Source organism: Pogona vitticeps, chromosome 13 (genome assembly GCF_051106095.1).
Source record: "Pogona vitticeps strain Pit_001003342236 chromosome 13, PviZW2.1, whole genome shotgun sequence".
NCBI classification, from domain to species: Eukaryota; Metazoa; Chordata; class Lepidosauria; order Squamata; family Agamidae; genus Pogona; species Pogona vitticeps.
This window is the reverse complement of record NC_135795.1, coordinates 5,851,268-5,873,945: the sequence shown is the minus strand read 5'-3', so window position 1 is coordinate 5,873,945 and position 22,678 is coordinate 5,851,268. Positions and strand designations below refer to the sequence as shown.

At 40.4% G+C, this 22,678-nt stretch overlaps 1 protein-coding gene across 1 annotated transcript in view; it reads right to left on the bottom strand.

Moving 5' to 3' along the window:
- Nucleotides 1-21,211, bottom strand: part of RAB40C (RAB40C, member RAS oncogene family) — a 36,344-nt gene extending 15,133 nt beyond the window's left edge. Inside the window, exons 1-2 of the mRNA XM_020812587.3 lie at nucleotides 21,070-21,211; nucleotides 17,742-18,095 (exon numbers count right to left, since the gene is read on the bottom strand). Coding sequence (XP_020668246.1) covers nucleotides 17,742-17,895 — 154 coding nt within the window. The 5' untranslated portion in view covers nucleotides 17,896-18,095; nucleotides 21,070-21,211. The remainder of the gene's footprint in view (nucleotides 1-17,741; nucleotides 18,096-21,069) is intronic.
- Between the last annotated feature and the right edge of the window lie 1,467 nt (nucleotides 21,212-22,678).

Below are 22,678 nucleotides of genomic sequence, written 5' to 3'. Positions count from 1 at the left end.
GGAGCTTTGTGTGATCACCTAAATTGAATACAATCATAAGAGACTGTGAATCAAGTCACAGTGAAGCCGATTTGCTCCAATTTGGCTTGCCAGTGTAGCTGCACTGTCAGTTACCTTCCATATGGAGTTTTCACAACTCAATATGTCTGAAGGAATTCTTCTGCAGATCGAAACATAAGCTCCAATATATGTAGAAAACTACAATTTGAAACACTTATGTTATATGGGTTTTTTAAACCTCACTCTTTAATGCAGTATATTTTATACAGCACTTGCATTCTGGACAAACCAAGATGAAAAACCCAAATCTAGATCAAAGCATTAACGATTTCCAAAAGCATTTATATCAGCAAACCCTTAGTAAGTGGATCACTGCCCAATCTGATTTGTGTATTGTTTATTTTGGAGCCTACAGCTGATTGTGGCTAACATCTATGCATTATAACTTTGCATGTTCTGGGTTCAGTACCCATGAAGGTAGCAAAGGAAGAACACCTCTAGAGGTACAATAAAAAGACTGCCCAATTCATGAAACCACCTCATAATATATGCACATTTGCTTCAGTAAGCTTCTTCTTAGCAATTTGGTTGTAAATCTGAATTCTAATACAGTACTTCAGATTTCTTAAAACTGAACCAATGGCACTATAAAACATATACACAATATTTAATCACTTGAGAAGACTCTGTGGAAAAGACCCTGATGTTGGGAAAGTGTGAAGGCAAGAGGAGGAGGAGACGACAGAGGACGAGATGGTTGGACAGTGTTATCGAAGCGACCAACATAAATTTAACTAAACTTCGAGAGGCAGTGGAAGACAGGAGGGCCTGGCGTGCTCTGGTCCATGGGGTCATGAAGAGTTGGACATGACTTAACGACTAAACAACAAATCAGTTTCATGATTTTCGATGAGACTATGAATTAAAGGGAAAGAACTGAACACACTTCTCCATGTTGATTGGTCCCCCTTCTCTACCTGAAAAAGTAGATATATCAGCTGGAACAACAGAATAAATGCATGTCTAATCCGGCCCTGTGCCCCTCACTATTTTATATTTATAGGGAAAGGCTACAATAGGGGTTACAAGTCTGCCCTCTCATTTTGCATTTCAAGCACATCTTCACAGCACCTTCAGTTAATGCAACACTTCTACAGTTCAAATCTCTTTTAAACTTTCAGGGTGAACAGACATCATGTTACAGTAACCCCTTAAACCCTTCAGTGAGACACTTCACAATCATATTAGGCTTTTTTCCATCAAGGCCCCCAAAGCAGGTAACATCTTCGTGTGTATCTGTAACTAGTCAGCATTCCACACTTGCTTCCTATTTGGGTTTTTTGAACATCCCCCCATAGGCATCCTTCAGTCTCGAGAGACTATGGTAACATGCTCTGAATCGAGGAGTGTCCTCTCCAGAGCATGGAGCCTGGGTAATCATCAGACTAGTTTATGAACAACTTTAACTTTAAATGTTAGACGGCACGTTATACACTTAATTGTATTATAAAAGATGGTAAGCCTTTTCATTAAAGCTATAAAGAGTTTACTTGTGAAATCATCAGACTAGTTCAGACAAGCTGATGAGAAGCCGCATGGACCTGCCCAAGCATATGCTACACGGTGGAGCCAATATCCAAGCGAACAGGACTACATAGCTGAGCCACAAGATGGCACTACTGCACAAATGCTTCACTGGTAGTCATTACTTACTGTTCAGGTATCCAGGACTTGAGCATCTAAACTACTTCCTTATCAACTCAGACCTAGCTTATGAACACTGATGGAATACTGCTATTCTTCAGCAAACACTTAGTTGAAGCAGTAACAGGATACTTGGCTAATTTTTTAAGAATTAAAATATATACATTAAGACATCAGGATGTGTTCTCTTTCACCATGCAATGTACAGAACTTGGCAACTGAATAATTACACATCATGCTTATGTGTAATTGTTAATTTGCAATTGTTTAATTATTGTTTTATTTTATGGTGCTTATATGTTGATTTTACTTTATATCTGTAGTATAAAGAAAGAAAGAAAGAAATCCTTAGTAATAATCCACTAGAATGTCTCCATGCTATGAAACCTTGTTATAGCGACTACACACCAACAGGAAAAGGAATGCAGGCATTATACTGAACACCGATATAATCCAGATCCTTGCTGGAATTGCTACACTGGAACAGCCTGGAAATCCTGTCTGAGCTGTTTTCAACTTATACTACATTCCATCTTTGCTTCTCTAGTCAAACTAAGTTTACCAAGAGGAGTTGTTTTGCCGAAACTATGGACTCAAAGCCATTCACAGTGTGATTTAGTGAAAATGCAGCTCAACTAAAGCAAAAATACTGTGGATATATGTACACAAAACAACTAGCAGCACTGGAAATTATGATATCCTCCAGGTCTGTGCCTCTGCCAAGTAATAGTCTGACCTCTTGGCAAGCTTTCAAATGGACACAGATAACCAATAAGCCAATCATCACCTGTAGCCACCCCTTTCCAGTTTGTTTATACTATCTGCTAATACTGAACCTTTGACCAATCTGTTGACAGTTACCAACACTGCAATATTACAGTATATGCATTAATATAGGAGCAGTCCTTGCATGGAAAACTCACTCCATGTTTATGTTTGGGGGGGGACGATAGATACCTTTTAAAGAAACCCCCCAAAGGCAAAGGACTGGCTGAAAAACCAATTTAATGGGTAATGTAAAACATTTCTATGTTGCCTTTCTGAGGGTCAAAGCAATTTGCAAAGATAAACATCAAACACAGGAAATAAAGCAATGGTATAGCAAGATAACTAACAGCCAATTCAGCAAGGATTAAAAGCCAGATAAAGATGTTCCTTGCAACCCTTCCCAACAGTAAGAAGGAAGAACTAGATCTCTGATTGCTTTTTAAACTGCTACCTCACTTCTCAGGCCCATGGTTTTTTCTGACTCTTCTAATAACACTAGAAGGAATCTGGTAAGCATATCTTTTTTAAAATTATACATGTGTTGTTTACTAGAATTGTTGTGAGCTGCCTTGGGTCACCTATGGGGAGAAAGGCAACAAACAAACAAACAAATAAATAAATTAGATAATGCATATCATGATTGAGAAATACCTCCCTTATTTAGTAATAATTTCAAACATTAATAACTTCTAAATAAACCTGCAAATGTTTTATACACAAATGAATGCTGTGTACTTAACCTAAACATGGCTGGAGCCATATACCTGCCTTATGAATAAGCTTCAAATGTAAACACAGATAAATGTTCTCTCTATGGCATAAATTATGCTGTAATTACACAGTGTCACTACTTAAGAGTCAAACTATTCCTGAAGATAGTCACCTTCATCGCAGCAAAGAGCAGTGAAATTAACAGTGGTAATGTACTCCCTGCATAAACCTCTGGATGTCTGCCTTCATTTATAGTGCATGTAATGCATAATATTTGCCCTGAACTTGAACATGAGTTGCCAGGTTTTTGTTCTGTAGGACTTGGCAGCTGAAATGCTCTGACATATATTTACCCCAAAAGTCCTCTCTGATAAGACTGTGTGAGACTGCACTGCCTGTCACAACAATATTTACCAGAAATGACATTTTCCTGGATTCTACTTTGCTTCTCTGACTTTGCACAATCTAACCTTTCTAATACAAATAACACAATAATTCTAATACAACTTTCAAGCTGATGAATTTGAAAACCATGGCACAGGCAATTATGACAGGAAGACCAGTTACTCCAGGACAAATTATTTTAGCAGTGGTCAGTGTAGCTTTTGCTAGCCTATAAAGAACATATTCACTGACTGCAAGTGGTTGTCTAACTTGCACCCGGAGTTTACAGGCATCAACTTTCCATAATGTGACACAGGCTCACCCTTTTATTGGAGATGGGGCATTGCCCTCCACAACAACCATGTTTTTGTTACTTCTCAAATTAACTCCTTCACTGCACTCTACATCAGCTTCCTTTATGTTCATTTTGGTAAATGAAGCTGATGAAAAATTGGAAAAATGTGTATGATAAAAGCCACGTAACAACTGCATGAGACAATTTCTGGGTTCTAAACATTTAGATATCCTGGAATTTAAATGTGAAGTGGCTTTCGTTTCCCTACAAATCTCTCTCCTACTAATTAAGACCACTATCTGCTGATCTGCTTGATGTTCTGCTATTGGAAAAGATCAAGAAACCCTCCACATGGGGCTAGTGAGAGTCTCAGGGCTGCCAAAAACGCTTCCCCAAAGATCTGCCAAAGCAAATCCCTGGCAGCTTTCAGAAAGCATGGCAAAAATATTGTTTTTAAGAAGGCATTTGAGGTGGACATTATCACAATGGTCATGAACATTATCTGCTGCTAGTTAGGGAAGTTTACACTTATGTATCCTCTATTAAAATGAAAATTGAAAATGTTGCAATTGTAATTATGGTCATCAGGTTTAGGGTAATATATTGCATCTATTATACATCACTTTTGGAGCTCTGAGAGACAGAAACACAAATATTTTCAATAAATGAAAATAGTCTCCTTTAGAGGAATATTTTAGGTGGACAGGAATAGAATACAGCAACTAAATTTTTAAATATAAAGCCAGCAGAGCTAGCTCTTCAGATCGGCAGATTGCTGTTCAAATACCAGAGATAATTGGTCCAGAAGGTGTACCATTCGGGGACCCTAGAGGCAATTCGGGGATTGGATATGGGACTTGCAGATGGCAAAGAGTAATAAACCAACAGAGGATCATTCCCAAGAGCCTCCAGAGAATAGCACTAATGCACTGGGATTCTTGCCTCACAATCCATCTAGTTGTCGCACTGACAACAGCAGCGGCTTTGGCCCCATATTATGCTTTTGTTTTGTATTATAAAAGGGGTAGGAAAAGAGAGGAAAGATGTGCCACAAACACACAACAGCCAAAAATTTGGCTTTCTCAAATATCTACAACAGAACATGGTGGATGTGAATGCCTAAAAGGTCAGGAAACTCTAGCATATTCACCTAAGTGAGACCATTCTGTGCACCTATTTATAATGTTCTCCTTCCAATATTTCCTTGGTTATATTTCTTTTTAACAATAAAAAGACCAATTGCACACATTACATGGCTTCAAAACCATAAAAAATCCCTGCTTACACAGCTATAAGGAAGCCAAGATTAAAATTCCAAGTCATGGAAGTAAATGTGGAAGAAAACAACAGGACGTTTGTTACCTGAATCTGAGAAATAACCAATCCCCAGTGGATATGGAGGTCCTACTCTATATTTAAGCCTACTCTGCTAGAGAATCAGAAGAAATTGTTAAACTGAAGTTCTTATATATCCTAGATGAGAGGTCCCCAACCCCCAGTCCGCGACCTGGCAGCAGTTCATGGCCTAGGCCGGACCGGGCTGCAGACACAGATCTCCTCCCCCCCCGCAAGCGCCACCATGCGCCTGCGCATGAGTGTGCTTCGTCCCTGCGGGTGTGCCATAACCCCCAAGTGGTCCACAGTTAGGAAAAGGTTGGGGACCACTGTTGACCTAGACTGATATACAAATTTGTACAATCATATTTAAATTGTATCCCAAATGTTGCTATAGACTTCTATTGATACATTGGACTTTTATACAATAAAAGGCTACATGTTTGAAAAAAAAATCTACCCTGTTTCCCGAATGTAAGACCAAACCTGAAAATAAGCCCTAGTATGATTTTTCAAGATGCTCGTATTGTAAGCCCTACCCAAAAATAAGCCCCAATTAAGTGAAACCCTTCCTCCACCATTGTGCAGCAACCAGAAGATGAGATGACTGTATTTGAATAAATGTAGATTGTTGTACATAAAAAAACATATCTTGAAAATAAGCCCTAATGTGTTTTTGGAGCAAAAATTAATATAAGATCCTGTCTTATTTTCGAGAAAACATGGTATTATTACAGTACTATTGGAACTGCACCACTCTGACATGCAGATGTTGTTCTGTCCACCCGCCATGTTAGAATTCTTCTAACACAAAAAGATAGCTTATCTGGGGGGAAAAAGTCCAGGCTAGCTTGTTCCTTAATATAGTAGAATTAAGCTTACAAAAAAGAGTAATTGTAGCACAAATTCATAAGCAAACTGGTCTTGTACAAGACAGTTCCCCTCTTCATATACTACAGTATTGTTATTTAACACATCCTGTCTTTCCTCCAATGAGTCTAAGGCAGTATACATGGCTCTCCCTCTCTGCGGTTACTCTTACAGCAATCCTGTGAGGTAGGCGAGGCCATGAGAGTATAACTGGCCTGATATAACCTGAAGAATTTTATGGCTCAATCGGGATTCTCTTGAATCCTATCCCAGTCCTCTCGCCACTAGATCAGACTGCCTCTATTCTGCAGCTAAGCCTTGCCTCAGAGCAACTGGTGAATCATTTCATTAAGAGGATGACATAGACAGGAAGGGTGTTTGTCTTTCTTAAAAGGTAGGCAACAACATATATAACATCAGTGTGTCCTGTCTCCACAGAACTGCATACAGGAGCACACAGATTATTTATTTATTTATTTATTTATTTATTTATTTATTTATTTATTTATTTATTTATTTATTTATTTATTTATTTATTTATTTATTTATTTATTTATTTATTTATTTATTTATTTATTTATTTATTTATTTATTTATTTATTTATTTATTTATTCATTCATTCATTCATTCATTCATTCATTCATTCATTCATTCATTCATTCATTCATTCATTCATTTATTTAAACTTATATGCTGCCCACACTACCCGAAGGTCTCTGGGCAGCTTACAGCATTTAGGCTAAGATTAGGCTAAGATTCTCTGTTCCCAATCAGACACTTTACACACTAGATTCCAAGAGCAAAACAATAAAAACAGGAGGGCTTGTCTAATCTACAGCTTTATAACAGTGACCCTGTGATGTGAAACACACAAGCATCACACAGCCCCATGTCACCTCCCTTAGCACTGGCAAAGCCATCTTCCCCTCTTTATGGTTTGTATTTAATTTTTAAATTTGCAGATGGATGGAAATGTCTGCTATTTCTATTTCCCCAGAAATGGCTTCTATGAAGTAGGTGTTTTCTGAATGGGGACGTGACTCAATGGCAGCCCTTTTGCAGATGTTGCCCAGGTCTGCAAGCGGACGCACAGTACGTGCAGACCACAGCCTACAAGACCAGCTATAATAAGCCAAGGAAAGTTGATTTATGACAAATAGACCAGTAAGCATCTTCATTAATATAAATGTAAGTACATAATCAAACATTTGGATATGGACAAAGCTGAAGTAGGACAGCCATCGTTTTCATTTTTAATTATTTATTTCACGAAAAGAATATTGCTGAAAAGATGCTAACACTTGTCTAGACAAACTCTTCCTTATATGCAATAGGAACTAGAGGAAAAATACACAACAGATTAAATTAATAGTTCTATGCACATTTTTGACCCTGAAACCATATTTCAGATATCCATTTGGGATATATTTTCATCTATAATGACTATATTATGCACGGAAATGGATGTTCAACATATGGGCTATAAAAGGATGTCTCCCCCCCAACATGGAACTTGGAACAGGATTTTCTTGGAACAACAGGAAGCTGCTACTACAGGGATTTCAAGATGCATAGATTTGCCAGTTTATTAGAGAGGAGGTTTAAAGCTATTTCAAAGATTCTAATTACAACATTCCCATGGTTTAGTCACCCCCAATCTGTTTTGTCTTATTTCCATTAGCAAATGGAACCCATTCAAGACCAGCTATCTAAGTTCTCTTAGTTATTTGCTCATACTTTCCTTGCTCCTTAAGGGTGTAAATGTATGATCCTAGGGTCACACTTTAAAAAAACTGGGGGCAGCAATTTCACAGTGAAGAAGTACTGGACAAGAAGTTGATAAATTAAGAGTGAACTTGTCAGTATCTCTTAGATATGGTTAAACGTTAAACATTTAAAGCATGCATTACAACAGTAAGAATAACAGAAATTTCCAAGGATTGGGGAGTCAATTGATAAAGGAACTCAATAAAAGATGCAATAGTCTTTAATTCCTAAGACCTATGTTGAGCTGTTATCGATAAGGATCTTGTGGTCATTAATCCACAGAATTGCTGTAAATTGGAAGCAACTTGACAGCACATAACAACTACTATACAGTAGTTATATTAGTCTATTATGAAGACACGGGTTACATTCCATGAATGCCAAATAATGACAATTAAAACTTACTTTCAGTTTGCCACAAAACTCCCTGGAAGGTACTAATGGCAAGTGGGCAGAAAAGTCTTTGCAAGAAGCCTGATAACATCGCTGGGCAATCAATAGACTGTAGAGTAAACAGGTTCTACCATCTCAAGAGTGTCAAATGGAAGAAGATGCCCATTTCTAAAGATCTATGTTATGTTGAATGTATTTATGCTCTTGACTCTTGCAATATAGGGAGAGATTAAAGGGAATCACAGTCTAGTTATTCTTTTGTTCTTGGACTATAATATGATCGGACAGGAAGCCTAGAGCAATCTGCCACTTAGACTGGATGTTTATATATTCCTGGAACATTCCAATGTAATTTGCATAACCTAGCAGTTCGAAAGCATGTAAATGTGAGTAGATAAATAGGTACCACCACAGCGGGAAGGTAACGGCGTTCCGTGTCTAGTCGCCCTTGCCACATGACCACGGAAACTGTCTACGGACCAATGCTGGCTCTACGGCTTGGAGACGGGGATGAGCACCGCGCCCTAGAGTCGGACACGACTGGACTAAATGTCAAGAGGAACCTTTACCTTTATTGCTACAGCCGAAGTCTATCAGCAAGCAAGGATTTTCATCAAAGAGAACTGTTAATTTAAAACGTATTGCTTTCTGAATGTTCATGTTCGAAGACTAAAGTGACTCTCAGTCCATATAACCTGAAAACTCATTTCCTGAACAGAAAAGGCAACAAAAGATATCAATCTATTTCAGGTTTCCTACTTTTACCTCTCTCTCTAATGTCAAACATTCCTCTTTAGCAAAAAGGCCTCAACATTTCTCCCCAAATGTTCCTACCCAAATAGGCACACTGCATATACTGTATAAGTAAAAAAAAAACTAAACAAACAACAATCCTCTCTACTCTTCTTCCTCACAAAACAAGATTCCTGGAAAAAAAATTCTGTGGCCAGTCCATCTACTATTAAAATGCTTCACAGATTATTCAACTACTTGGAAGTGTTTTAGACTTTCAAATCTACAACCATGAGAAAAGTAACACTGTTTTTCCTGATATACATCTACTCACAGAAGTGAGTACGCCCCCTCACATTTCATAAATATTTTAGTATATCTTTTCATGTGACAACACTGAAGAAATGACACTTGGCTACAATGTAAAGCATTAAAGACATTAATGGCTGTGTATATTGCTTTATTTTGAGGGGAGAGCACATTTACACTGTTATACAAGCTGTATACTCATTGCTTTACATTGTAGCCAAGTGTCATTTCTTCAGTGTTGTCATGTGAAAAGATATACTAAAATATTTATGAAATGTGAGGGGGTGTACTCACTTCTGTGATATACTGTAGCTATCTTCCTCAAAATACGTTGCTATGAGAGAAGAACGGGTTAAACAGCCTCATCTGGACTATTCCCTTTCATAATGCTCCCAGAGGCTCCTTAATCACTGTTCATCAGTTCTAGCCCCACAGGATTTCTAGTCCACATGAGGCCCATAGCTTCTTGGGGCAACATGCATGATTTAGAGTTGCAGCATCCACTTCATATTTCAAGCACAAGATCCTTTGAATCCTTCTTCATGCTCACAAGCTCAGTGATGCTTGACAGCTGTCCTGAATGACAGTATTTATTTATTTTATTTATTTATTTATTTTATGCTGTCTGGGCAAAATTAAACAAAAACGTTACGGAACTACCTCCCAAACAGAGTGTGGTCAGGGAGGAGACTTTACTGCTCTGAGCAACAAAGTTTTTGAGGGCAGGCTAGCATGTGTGTATAGATTATCTTTCTGGATTTTAAACTGAGGTTGCAAAGCATAATGCTTACCAATAGATATATAAACTGACATTCAACAGATTTTACAGGGGTTCAGTTCAATTATTCTATGCACATATTTCGTACTATGTTAAAATGAAAAGCCATGCTGGTCTTTGACCGTAATAAAGTTATCCATCCATACTGGACATTGGTCTTGCATAAGATTGAGATCACAAAATACAGTACTAAAGCAGCATAAAGAATACTTTCAAGTGATCTGAAGGAATGCACAGAAAAGCGATTGTTAATTTCTTGATAGTAGTTAAAATTTATATTGCACCATTTTGTAAGAAGAGTCTGAATCATTGCCCCTACAGATTTTTTTAAAGAGTTCAAAGTTTCTATTATGATAAAATTGAGCTGTTATAATCAGATGCTTGCAAATATATTTTTGGGGCAATGTCACATTCTGGAGTGGCAGCTTTTAGGGCAGTATTTGAGTATACAGTTGGGGATTGGTTCCAAGTCCCACTGTAGATACTGAAAACTGTGGATAATAGCAAACACTATATAAAGGGAGGGGAATTCCCCTCATGCTTTACCAGAACTGGCCACTAGAGGGTGGCAGAAACCATGCTATGCATTCTTCACTAACACATATTCATAGCATGGTCTTTGGAACTCTCTAGTGTCCGGTTCTGGTAATACAAATGAAAATAGTTTTTTTTCCTATATATTTTTCCTTTAATATTTTTAACATTTACAAACCATTAGCAAGTGAATCAGTGGATATTGATCCTGTGGATAATGGAGTCCTACTGTACTGTAGTTTTTTTATTAGTTTGAATGTTTTTGTTTTTTAGTCATTATGTCGTGCCCAATTCTTCATGACCCCATGGACCAGAGCACGCCAGGCCTTCCAGTCTTCTACTGCCTCCCGGAGTTGGGTCAAATTCAAGTTGCTAGCTTTGACGACACTGTCCCTCTGTCGTCCCCTTCTCCTCTTGCCTTCACATTTTTCCAACATCAGGGTCTGAATTTGTTTGAATTTAGAATGTATCTATTGGATTGCCTTTCTGTATTGCTAATGACATTCATAGCATTATTTATATAACAAAGAAAAACTATTATAAAAGCATCACTATGTTCCGGTAGCTACATCTTTTTAAAAAGTACAAGGGGAAGTTGTACTGCTCATTACAATTTAAGGCCAGCGGAAAGCAACTAAATGTTTGTAGCACTTAAAGCAGTCTCTGCATGGTTTCCAATTTAATTATACAGGCTAAACAAACACATCCCGGCCACAAGCTTGGAAGGCTGAGACAAGCTTGAGCTGGCTACCTGAGCCTCTATGGGATTGAACTGAGACTGTGAGCAGGGGCTTGACTGCAGTACTGTACTCTAATCACTGTGCCATGAGACTCCCCTTGCCCTTAGCAAGGAGGAAAAAAGATGTTACCAAACCCACCCACCCCAAAACCAGAATTTTCAAAGTTTGACCTTGCTAGCAGATACCTGAACAACAAACAAAAACTAGGGCCATGGGGGCGGGAATAGAACTTGAAAGTTAGCAACTAATCATTAAGTTTATCATTACGGAAATGAATTTAACTTTCTCTAGCAGACATCTCTTCTCAAGTCCTGCCATCATTTACCTCCAAGGATATATTTTAGTAGACTTTTCCATGGTGTTATTTTTTAATCACACGCAAGGCAATTCATTTCGAACCTGCCAGTTGCAGCCCAAGTACATCTTGCATCCAGATAGCGCAGAAAAAAGAACTGCAAAAGTAAATATAGTGCAAAAACAAGGATAATCTTGTTATCAACTATCTTGCCTTGGGGGGCGGGGGCTGGATGTGTAACTTTGACATCACTTCACTGTTTCTCACTTCCATAGATCCTGTTAATAAATTTCAAGGTACTGCGTGCATTTTTATATCCCCAAGGAATCGATTTCCTTTATATTTATTTAGTTTTTGGCTTCTAGCCCAAATTTGTGGTATACAAAGACTGCGACTCTCCAGAGGGGACAGGAAAAGTCTTGGCTGAAAGACCCTGCTGTGTTTCAGAGTCTAGCCCTAAGCATCGAAAGCCCAGTGCAAGAGTGGAAACAAGACTATGCCCTCCACCTCATCTCTACAGGAAGTGCTGCTGGACGGCGTGTGCACCATAGCTTCTGTAGCATCTGCAGAGTTTACTCCACACAGCATATGCTTAGTTATGCATTATGAATTTAGTTCCTACATTTTTGATGTGTGTAACTGTCATTTCTTCTCCAGGAAACTTAATTCAACTGCTATTTTTTTCCTCCTTCAAACTGATTTCTTTTATCTACTGTGGGTGCTCACTGCCAGGAACATGTGACTTCACGATTTTAAACAAAGCTAAATACAAAAGTCCCCATCCAGATGGATTTAACCCAAATACATATGCCAAATACATACTCCAGTTTACACAGTATTTTGTTTCTTTTTCTTTTGGAGAAAATGTAAGAAATGAGGCAAGAAACCAGAGTCTCATACCTAAACTACAGGAAGTACTATTATGAGCTACTCTGGTCTTCTCTCAAGCCTCATTCTTTTGCCATATGGGATTGAGACACAACAGTAGAGCCAAAGGAAGCCAAGTTCTGTTGAAGAATCACACATGATACACAATCATATCTGTGTAATATCTGAAAGCGGACAGAAGCATCATCCTTACTTTATTAACAAAACAGAAAAAGGAACTGAATGTACACCTGCTAGTAGCACTGAATCTAATGGACATCTATCTCCTCCAGAAACCAGGCAGGTGGATGTACCACAAATCTGAATTTTTAGAGGAATTCATGGTGATTAGGGGCATATAAAAACGTATCAATCGATGAAGAGTTGAATGTTGCTCAACTAGCCCTGTCCCCAGTGTGTCCTACTACTCACTCTATGGATGGGAGAAACATCACTGTCAGTTCCTATCCCAAACTGTATGCCAGATGTTTATTGCATTATTTAGAACAACCATATATTTAAGATGAGGCACTGTAAGTCTTAAGGAGTATAACGTACAGTATTTGCAGAGATCAGCATACCCTTATATATGAGTAACAGTGTACATCTGAGCCAATTAACTGCTCTTCCTTAGTAGGCCAAAGTTATGCCAATTCTTTTCTCTAGTGGTAATACAGAAGATTCGGAGAAGGATAAGAATGCTGGCGGGTTTTTTTTTAAGAGAACTGAATCCAACCCAAAGTTCAGAAGCCCAAATCTGCTGAATAAAACCACCCCAAGTACACTAGCTGTTCAAAAATAAAACAGTCCTTGCCTGTTTTAATCGATATTAATATTTACCTTTGATATGCAGTACATTCCCCCAAGCACTATAAAAAAATTAAACAGAATCAAGCTACTCATATAGCTAATATATAAAACAGCAGCAACATAGATAAGTCAGGAAAAGATAAGGAGGTTTAACTGTGTTTGTGTTAGAGGTGTAGGATTGCGTGCATGAAAAAAGGCAAAGACTTCCCAGCTAATATTCATCACATTTCCTGATGTAGGTGGCACTAAAACTATCTATCTCTCAAAATATGAAACATAAGCAAAAAGTAATTAAGATGGCCCACCCCAGGAGGCTTATGGACCCAAATGTCTTCCTAACAGCTCTTGGGGAGTTTCCTGTTTCCACAGCAGGTGATTCTGCTGAAGAATTTAGCCTTTGGAATGGGGAAAAATGAGGTCTATGGACACAATCAGTGTCACCTCTGTTGCGAGTGGAGTTGCTAGCGAAAAACACAAGCAGGACAGAGACCAACACGGAAACGGTGGAAATCTCAAAGTTGATCCAACCAAACACGAGTTACAACTCATTGGAAGGCATTCTCTGTGGCAGTGGCAGCACAGGATCTGCTCAGAACCACTCAGCAGAGCTTTTTCACGTTGTCAAGGACACCTCATATGCTTGCCTACAAGAACAGATGAATACTTGACAGCTCAAAGTCATTCAAATTTGCTCTGACTTATATGCTAGAGTGGACACAAGTCCTGTGAATGTAACTTCGGTCCCTTCTTTTCCTGTGAGAATAAATTTGTTTCAGTGGATACAGACCAAGGATGTGGGCAGGATTCCTGAAAAAGTGAAAGACATCATGAATGTGTTGTATCCTTGCCCCTTCTGGCTCATAAAAGCAAGCAGGGGAGGGCTGAGTGGTTGAAGGGAAATGTGAATGCCTCCTTGCAATAAGGTACAGTTCCCACATGCCCAAAAGAGGCTGTAGTAAGGGTATTGCTGAAAAAGCCATCCTTGAATTCCATTGTACTGGACAATTACTGGCCAGTATTAAATATCTCATTTTGGGACAAAGTTTGGGGAGCATGTAATGGCTTCTTAAGTCCAGAAGTTCCTGGAGCAAGCGGATTATTTACATCCATTTCAATCTGGCATCAGGCCTGGCTGTGGGACAGAGATGGCTTTCTGGCCCAAGAATTGGACAAGGGGAGGGTTTCACTCTTTTTTCTACTAGATCTCTTAGAGGCTTTTGATACCATTGACCACTGTATCCTTCTGGGCCATTTCTCTAGGGCGACAGGCATTCTTTTATAAGTTGCTCTAGTCCTTCCTGGAGAGATGAGCTAAGAAGGTGATGCTGGGAGGACTCAATACGTATTTGACACCCTGGCCACTGGCCTATGGGGTCATAGAATCATTGAATAATGGAATTGGAAGGGTCTTATTAGGCCATCGAGTCCAACCCCTCCGCTCAGTGCAGGAATCCAAGCCCCTCACAGTTTTGTTCCGTCCCCTCTGCTATTTAACATATACAGTACATGAAGCTATGTGGAATTGTGAGATTTCGTGCCATCAGTATGTTCATGACACCAAACTTTACTTATCCTTTCCATCTAGCAGGAGGTTGTTTTGGTTATAAACTAGTGTCTGATATCGGTCATGAACTGGATGAAGGCAAACAGATTGAAGCTTAATCGATACAAGACAGAGGTGCTCCAAACTGATCAGACGGCAGGTAAGGGAAGAGGGAGACAACTGTGCTGGATGGGGTTACATTCTTTCACAAATCTCTTGTTCACAGTTTAGGAGTACTTCTGGACTCATACCTGAACTTGGACGTCCAGGTTTTGGTGCCAGCCAAGAGAGTGTTTGCACAGTTCAAAATAGTTCTTTTTAAGGAAAAAGGTGGGATAAAAATATTTTAAATGAATAAATAAGCTGCACCTGCTCCTGGAGATGTCTGATTTGGCTACAGTGACACATGCCTGAATTCATCCCACTTAGATTAGTGCAATGCACTCTACATGGGGCTCCCTTTGAGTGCCATGAGAGTGTCAAGAGTGTCCAGAGACATCATCTGGTCCAAAATGAGGCATCCAGACTTTTGACCAGGGCTGGTTACATACAGCATGTAATTCCCTTGGTAGATCAGCTTCACTAGCTCCCAATCTGTTTCCAGGTCAACAAAAAGTGCTAAAGCTTTGGTCCAGACTAACCCCCTGTATGAGCCTCTCTGGCTCTTATATTTTTCAAGGGAGGCCCTTCTTTCAGTCCTAGGCATTCACAAGCACATCCGGTAAGGATGCAAGAGAGGGCCTTTTCCGTGCTTGCTCCCAAGTTGTGAAATGCTCTCGCCAACAAGGCTAGGTTTGCCTCCTCCCACCTGAACTTCAGGAGACAGGTACAGGCCTTCCCTTTTTAGACAGGATTTCAACAACTGCATTGGAGAATGAAGAATTTTGATTTGGGGATTACCCCATAATTAGCCTTGGCAGTAATATCTTCCTTGTGGTGGTTATTTTTTAAAAATTAAATCAGTCCTCTTGTCATCTCGTGGCTCCTAAATAATGAATGGATTACGCAGGAGCCATGGGATAGAAGTAGGAAGTGTGTAATTCCCAAAAATCACTTCCTGTTGAGGATGTCATCAGTCTTCCATGGGAATAGTTGCACCAACAGGATTTCAGCCATTAAGTTTTTACTTGGCTTGCTTTGTAATAATCTGTGAGCGGCTTGAGTGCCTTCATCAGGAGAAAAGTAGCATAAAAATGAGATAAATGGAATGATAATCTCCCATGGAATTTTATATGTATTGCAGATGCTCAGTTCCTGTCAAAAAATTATTTTTAAGGCCATTTCTTGGTAACTTTTAAAATATGTTTCTGTTCTGTAGTCCTTCCAGAATGCTGGACAACTACTGATCCGTTTAGTGATTTTGGCTTAGCTAGAGCTATTAGCTTCTTAAAGCTGCTTTTGTTTATATTTTATAAAAACTGAATAAATGCTATCATTAACAGCCAAGGGAGCTTTCTACTGGAACTGGACTTTTCAGAAACAACATTTCAAGTACACTGTTCAGATGTGTTTAGCATTAAGTTTTTGGTCCACTCCCAACTGATCAGTGAATGCAGTTCTACAAAGCCCTGCCTCCTTCCCTTGCACCAATATTTTTACCCACAGTACTTAGGTAGCAACTGGAAGAGTAAATTTTGGTCCTAAAAGTCAGCAAGTACTCTGAGCATCTGAAGGTGAAATCACTACAAGATTCAGAGGCTTAAACTTAATTTGGTGGCAGTAAGACAGCTGCTTTAACCAAGTCTGTTGCAATGACATCTAACACATAGAATAGTCTGATTTTTTAAAGCAAAGATGTATTTATTCAGGGTGCTGGTCACTCCTGCCATTCATCCACCCTTTTAATTTGTCTTTACAAATGGTTTCTCTGGCAGTTCGCAATATTAAAAATGAGCTTGAATGGAAACACGAGAGAGAGGGAGAAATGTTGCAAAGGGTAGTGAGTCAGTCCTCATGCATTCATTTTATTCGAAATGCGAACACCACACCCTCGCTTTATACAGTATGTGACTTGAATGTTTAAACAAACAGGTTTTCTTCTAATCATATCTATTTTGAGCTTCACTGACATTTCCTTTCAAAATAGGCATCAGGTGCCAAGCGTTCAAGGCCCAAGTCCAAAGCTACTTTAAAACCTGCTTTCTGCTGTCAAACCTAAGGGTCATAACTCTGAGTTTAAGATGGCTAGAGCTATGACAGATTGCAAATCACCCCAGGACACAGACCCTGCCAGGCAGCATTACACTTTAACTACCATGAGAGAAGCAGGGGAAAGTGTAGCACTTCAGCTTGGATCTTAATTATAGTCTTCTGACACTATTGTTAAGACTCTGACAGGCTTTTCATTAAAGAAAGAAGAAAGCTATATTTGTAGAAATGAGCCAGACCCATTTTTGTAATCCTTGGGTTCAAGTTAGAAATATAAATTAATCTGGCTGTTTCTTGTATTAAAAATCTGGACTTCACTCCTCTTTCCTCACCATTTCAAATCTGGAAAACACAGAGCGGTGCTTCTGCCTTGCCTTCTTATCACCACAGAATCCACTATTGTAACTGAACGTAGGAAAGTACAGCATATTATCAATCATTTCGCACACATAATACTGTGAGCAAGATTTTCACAAGAACTTTTAGGACTAAGAGTCACAACCTTTACACTAACTTGACACAGGAGAGTTGAACTATTCTCCACACACATACAAAATATCAACCTAATGTAAAGCAGAACAGATAGCTTAAAAGATCTGGCATGCATTGAACTGCTTGAATCCTAACCATTTTCTGCAAAGTATTATTTCTCAGGACATTTAAAACACACTACGTAACTAAATTCTGTAAATGAAGGAATCAATACTCATAATTAGTACAAGATATTGAATGAAGTATTGTTATCCAAAATGCTTACCGTTGCTGTAGGCATAAGGTGATTCTGATGCTCCATCTTGAAGGCTCTCCAGGATCTCTCCCTTGCCCACATCACTGTCTCCCACCAACAAGAATTTGAGCAGATAATCATAGCTCTTCACAGGGCTGCCCTGGGTTCCCATTCTCCCTCTCATCAGTGAAGAGGTACAATCCGCATACCAAACACGCAGCCAGACTGAAAGATACGTAGGATTCCAAACCTTCAGAGGCAATCTTGGGAGAATTAGTGCAGTTGTGTCCTTTGAAAAGCAGGCACAAAGCAAAGGAGAATGATTCTTCTCACAGAAAGCTTCCCATCCTTTGTGAATAATCTTCTGTCAAAAGATGCAGGATCCTGAAGGGGAGGAGAAATAAAAGATGGCCCACTTACTGTGTGTGTTTTCAACCTGATTGTTTAGATGGTGCGAAATGCAGTTTTAAATTCTGAGTTGCAAAATGCCAACAACCAAGAGCAACAGCTGTAGAATTAGACAGACACACATTGTGGGGAAGTGGAGAGGCTGATGACTGCACAAATACTTTTACAAATAATGGGTTCATCTAGCATGAAAGGGATGCTTCTGATACGTGACAGACAACCTAATGTACTGCAGATCCTTTGGGCTACCAATCTCTTAATCCCTAACCTTTGATTATAGAAGCTGTAGTCCAAGTCATCTGGAGGGCATCAGGTTGTACACCTCTACAACCATACCTCCAGAGGTAAAATAAGATATTATTCTTAAATCAATAGATTTGTCTCTTTGTGAAATACTTAATTGAAATTCGTACACACAGAAGTAAAAAAGATATCTTGTATCTTTCCTCAGCCCTTCTCATGATCTCTTAATATTAATCAAGAGCATACATTTAACATATCTGGTCAATGATCAGTAGTTAAAATTCCTAAAACATCCCTTCAATATCACTACAGTATTTCCACTTCACTGTAGATTTCATCATTCTACAACCCTGTTTCAAAGATGCAGCTATGCCCCCTTTTCTATAGGTCACTCAAAGCCCTCACTTAACTTAAGAGCAAAATATTCCCAAAATGGGCAAACAGCAGAGGGGCAACTGGTTTGCTTGACACAAAAAATACTCTATTAATCATTTTCAGACTCATTAAATAATAAACATTAGTAAAAAAGTCAAATGGCTCTGGCCTTTTTGGTGTAAGATTACTGAGAATTGTCAATTATGTTTTCTGTCAGTCACTACAACTACAGAAGGAGCAGGTGGGCTGAAAATTGATTAGTAAAGAGCAAAAGAGTGTGAATGTGTGTGTCATGCCATAGAGAAGTCCAGGAATTGGAAAAAGAGAGATACAGACGGAAATGTAAAGCTATAGCGCCTGAAAGAGTATCAGAAGAGGAGGGTCACACTAGAATGATGCCCAAGATACTAGACATTTAAGTCAAGCCTCAGGAAGGGAGGCAAAGTGAAGCTAAGGCAGTTCATTAAAAAAGATCCAGTATCAACTCTAACCTCTTTAACCATTCAGTTAAAGAATAGACAATAATAAGTGAAGAACTCTCCTGACTCAGCTTTTTTAATGTATATGCATTTTTAAAAAGAGAGAAGGTTCCAGCCTGTCAGCTGCTGCTAGCATGAATCTGGCACAATTTAGTGGCAGTCCAGAAATAGTCCAGGTGCAGAGAATAAGGGAAAGGGAAGATACGATAGTCAAATAAAAGATTTATAGGGAATCATTACAGAAATCAACTTCATAGTGCCTGACCCCAAGGAAGAAGTCAAAGAGGGGCCCAGGCACCCTATCATCTTGTGTCATGTTGGAATTATTATTTCCCATCATCAAAGGATGGAGGCTGAGGGAGCTGGATTGCCTAAGGCTACCTGCTGGGTTCTCTCTGCAGAGAGGCAAAATTGGCACCAGGCACTTCCAGTTCTTGGCCACACCACTGTCACTCTCCTGGTGGTTTCCACCAGCGGCACCACCACCAAGCAAACATATTCATGTGGTGGCGTTCACACCTGCACAGCCACTCCAGAACTGTAACATCAAATGTAATGGTGCCTCCCGTACATAGAGTCCCCCCCCCAATCTAGCAACCAGAGGCAGGGATTTCTCTCCCCATTTTAGCCCACTGGAAGACCTCCAAAGGAAATGTCTGGAGATGAGTGGGGTTCTGCAGGAATCCTTCCCAGGTTGTGAACTTCTTTCTAAATGCTGGCGGGACCCTCCCTCCCTCTTCGCCAAGGCTTTTGACAACTGACTGGATACTGAAGGAAGGGCTTTCAATGGGGTGGGCACTGTCCTTATTTATTTATTTATATATATATATATATATATATATATATATATATATATATATATATATATATATATATATATATATATATATATATATATATATATATATATATATATATATATATATATATATATATATATATATATATATATATATATATATATATATATATATATATATATATATATAACAACCGATGTGCTTTTGCTTCAATTGTGCTTTAATATTATTTTTCTTCTATTTTAATCCATAACCAATCTTGTTAGGAGACTGCTTTGAGTCCCAGGTTTAGGGGGGCAAGGGCAAAAAAAGAAGAAAAATAAAATAAAAATAAAAATAAATCCCCAAACCCCAAGTATATAAAGAAGTTGAAAGGCTGCCCTGATTTATTGCTTGAGCATCCACCGGGGAAGGGAAGGAGGCGTGCCTGCGTTTATTTCTTCTCCGAGGGGAGGTGGCGTTCACACGACAGCCAAGCACGCTAGCAAATCGGGTCAAGAACCAGATTCAGGCACCTTTGCTCCTCACGAGCAAGAGAAGGGGGGGGGAACCAGCCAACCAACCAACGGGGGAGAGGCGCGCGCCTCCCTTCGCAGGGGAAAGGGTGCCCCCGCGTGTCACGCATGCACGTGTGAACGCCCCCTGACACGAGTCAAGAGCGCCCACTCGGGAGGTCTGATGAGCAAAAGCGAAGGGGAGTGGAGGAAGCGGGGCGGAGAAGAGGGAGTGAAGGCGAAGCAAGCCATGAATCCCCCCCCTCTCTCTCTCTCTCGATCCGAGAAGGAAGCAGGGCCTCCATGACTGAGGGCTTCCGAGGAGGTTCAAGGCGGGCAAGCGGAGGCGGGAGGGGAAAAAGGAGAGAAGGGGCTGCCGGGGCTTCAGGGGAGAAACTCCCGAGGCGTGGCTCCGCTGAGAGGAACGAGGGGGAAAGGAACGCCGTTCTCCCTCCGTTCCTCTCAGCCACCGGGGAAGAGGGGGCTGTGAGGTAAAAAGCGGCGGCCGGAAGCAAGCCAAGGGGCCCGAAAGGCGACGCCGTCCCGGCGGGAAGCTCACCTCCTCGTCTCGCTCGCTCCGGGGACAGAGGCGCCCGGCGGCCGGTCTTTCTCCTCAGGGTCGCGGCGGCCCCTCCGCTCCGCGCTCGGGACCAGAAGTCGAGCGCCACAGGCCTGCCTCCCCCTCCCCGCCCAAACTGGCCTCCCGCCCAGCGACAACACCGCAACCCAGCGATTGGCCTCCGCTCACGTCCATCCCGGAGCCTTTCCTATACCTTGCTCCCTCGTCCCGTTTGTTCCCGCCCCCGTCCAGTGGAGGCGACCTATCGGGAGCGAGGAAAAAGGCAAAGGGCGGGGAAAGGAGAGAAAGGGGGGGTGGGAAGAAAAAGGTATGCAAAAAAGTCGTACGCCTCGCCTCGCCATCGAAGCCCTTGCGCAAGGAGGGAAGGAATGGACTCTTTGTCCCGGCATGCAGCGCGCCGACTCGGCTCACGGGTGCCAATGAGCGAGTGAGCGCAAAGCATGCTGGGAATGGTAGTGTCTGCATATCCATGTATATAGGGAGAGGCTGCTATTGCAGATGGGGGGGTGGTGTTAGAGTAATCACAGTTTGAGGGCAGGGGGCTTGCGCGGGTTGGCATAGATCTGTAATGTGACGGCAGTGGGGGGGGGCAAATCAAGACATCGTTTCCTCGCGAGGTGACAGACGTGCCTTTCTGTACCTCACTTAACCTTCCTAACAGCCCTGTGAGGGAGGCCAGCCAGATTGCGTGAAAGGCAGCAAGCACACATGGTGTGACTAGAATCTAGAACGTGGGAATCGAGACCTCTCTTTTTTTGGACTGCAACTCCCAGAATCCCTCAGCTAGCATGGTGACTAGGCATGCTTGCTGGGGAATCCTGGGTGTTGTAGTCCAAAATAATAACTGTTCCCCGTTTGGGGAAAACCCAGGTTCACTCCCAGCCCTCTTAAGGGTGGCACCTCAATAAACGAGTTTTGTTGCTCCTTCCATGCTGAAATATTTTTTATGTCTTGTGCTTTCATAAAATAGAACTCTCTTCAGATGCTTGAGGAGTTATGAGATTTATTATAAATACTGATAAAGCATCTGATGTGATGGGGATTTGGGTTCACAAAAACTTAGATCACACTAAGACTGTGGTCCTAGGGTTCCTTCCCTGGGACAATGCAATTTACACCTGAGGAACAGATAACTGGATCAGGTGTGAAGTCTTTGAAGTGCCCCCCCCCCCCAAATTTTCATATCGGCTACCCTTAACCTCACCAGGCCCACACAACCGTCATCTGCGACCGCAGAGGATGCTTTCATTAATCATATTTTTCTCTTTATTTAAAATATTTTATTGTCCTTTTTATTATCCCATTGTTACTGCTGGGAAAATCTGTATCCTGAAAAGTGGCATATAAATAATTGCAATAAATCTCTTCAAACATAATCTGAAGCAAGCCACACAGTGTGTACAATCCATGCATATGTATATTTTTCATATTCCGATGGGAAAGAATTTGAGATTAAAATAATCCGACTAGAGGCGGAATGCAAAATTAAAGACTCGTTCTTCCAGCGAAGAGATTTGTCTACCCAGGGTTCTTTAATATCTGAGTTTCAATTCTTTTTAATTCTGTTTTTTCCAATAATATTAGTACC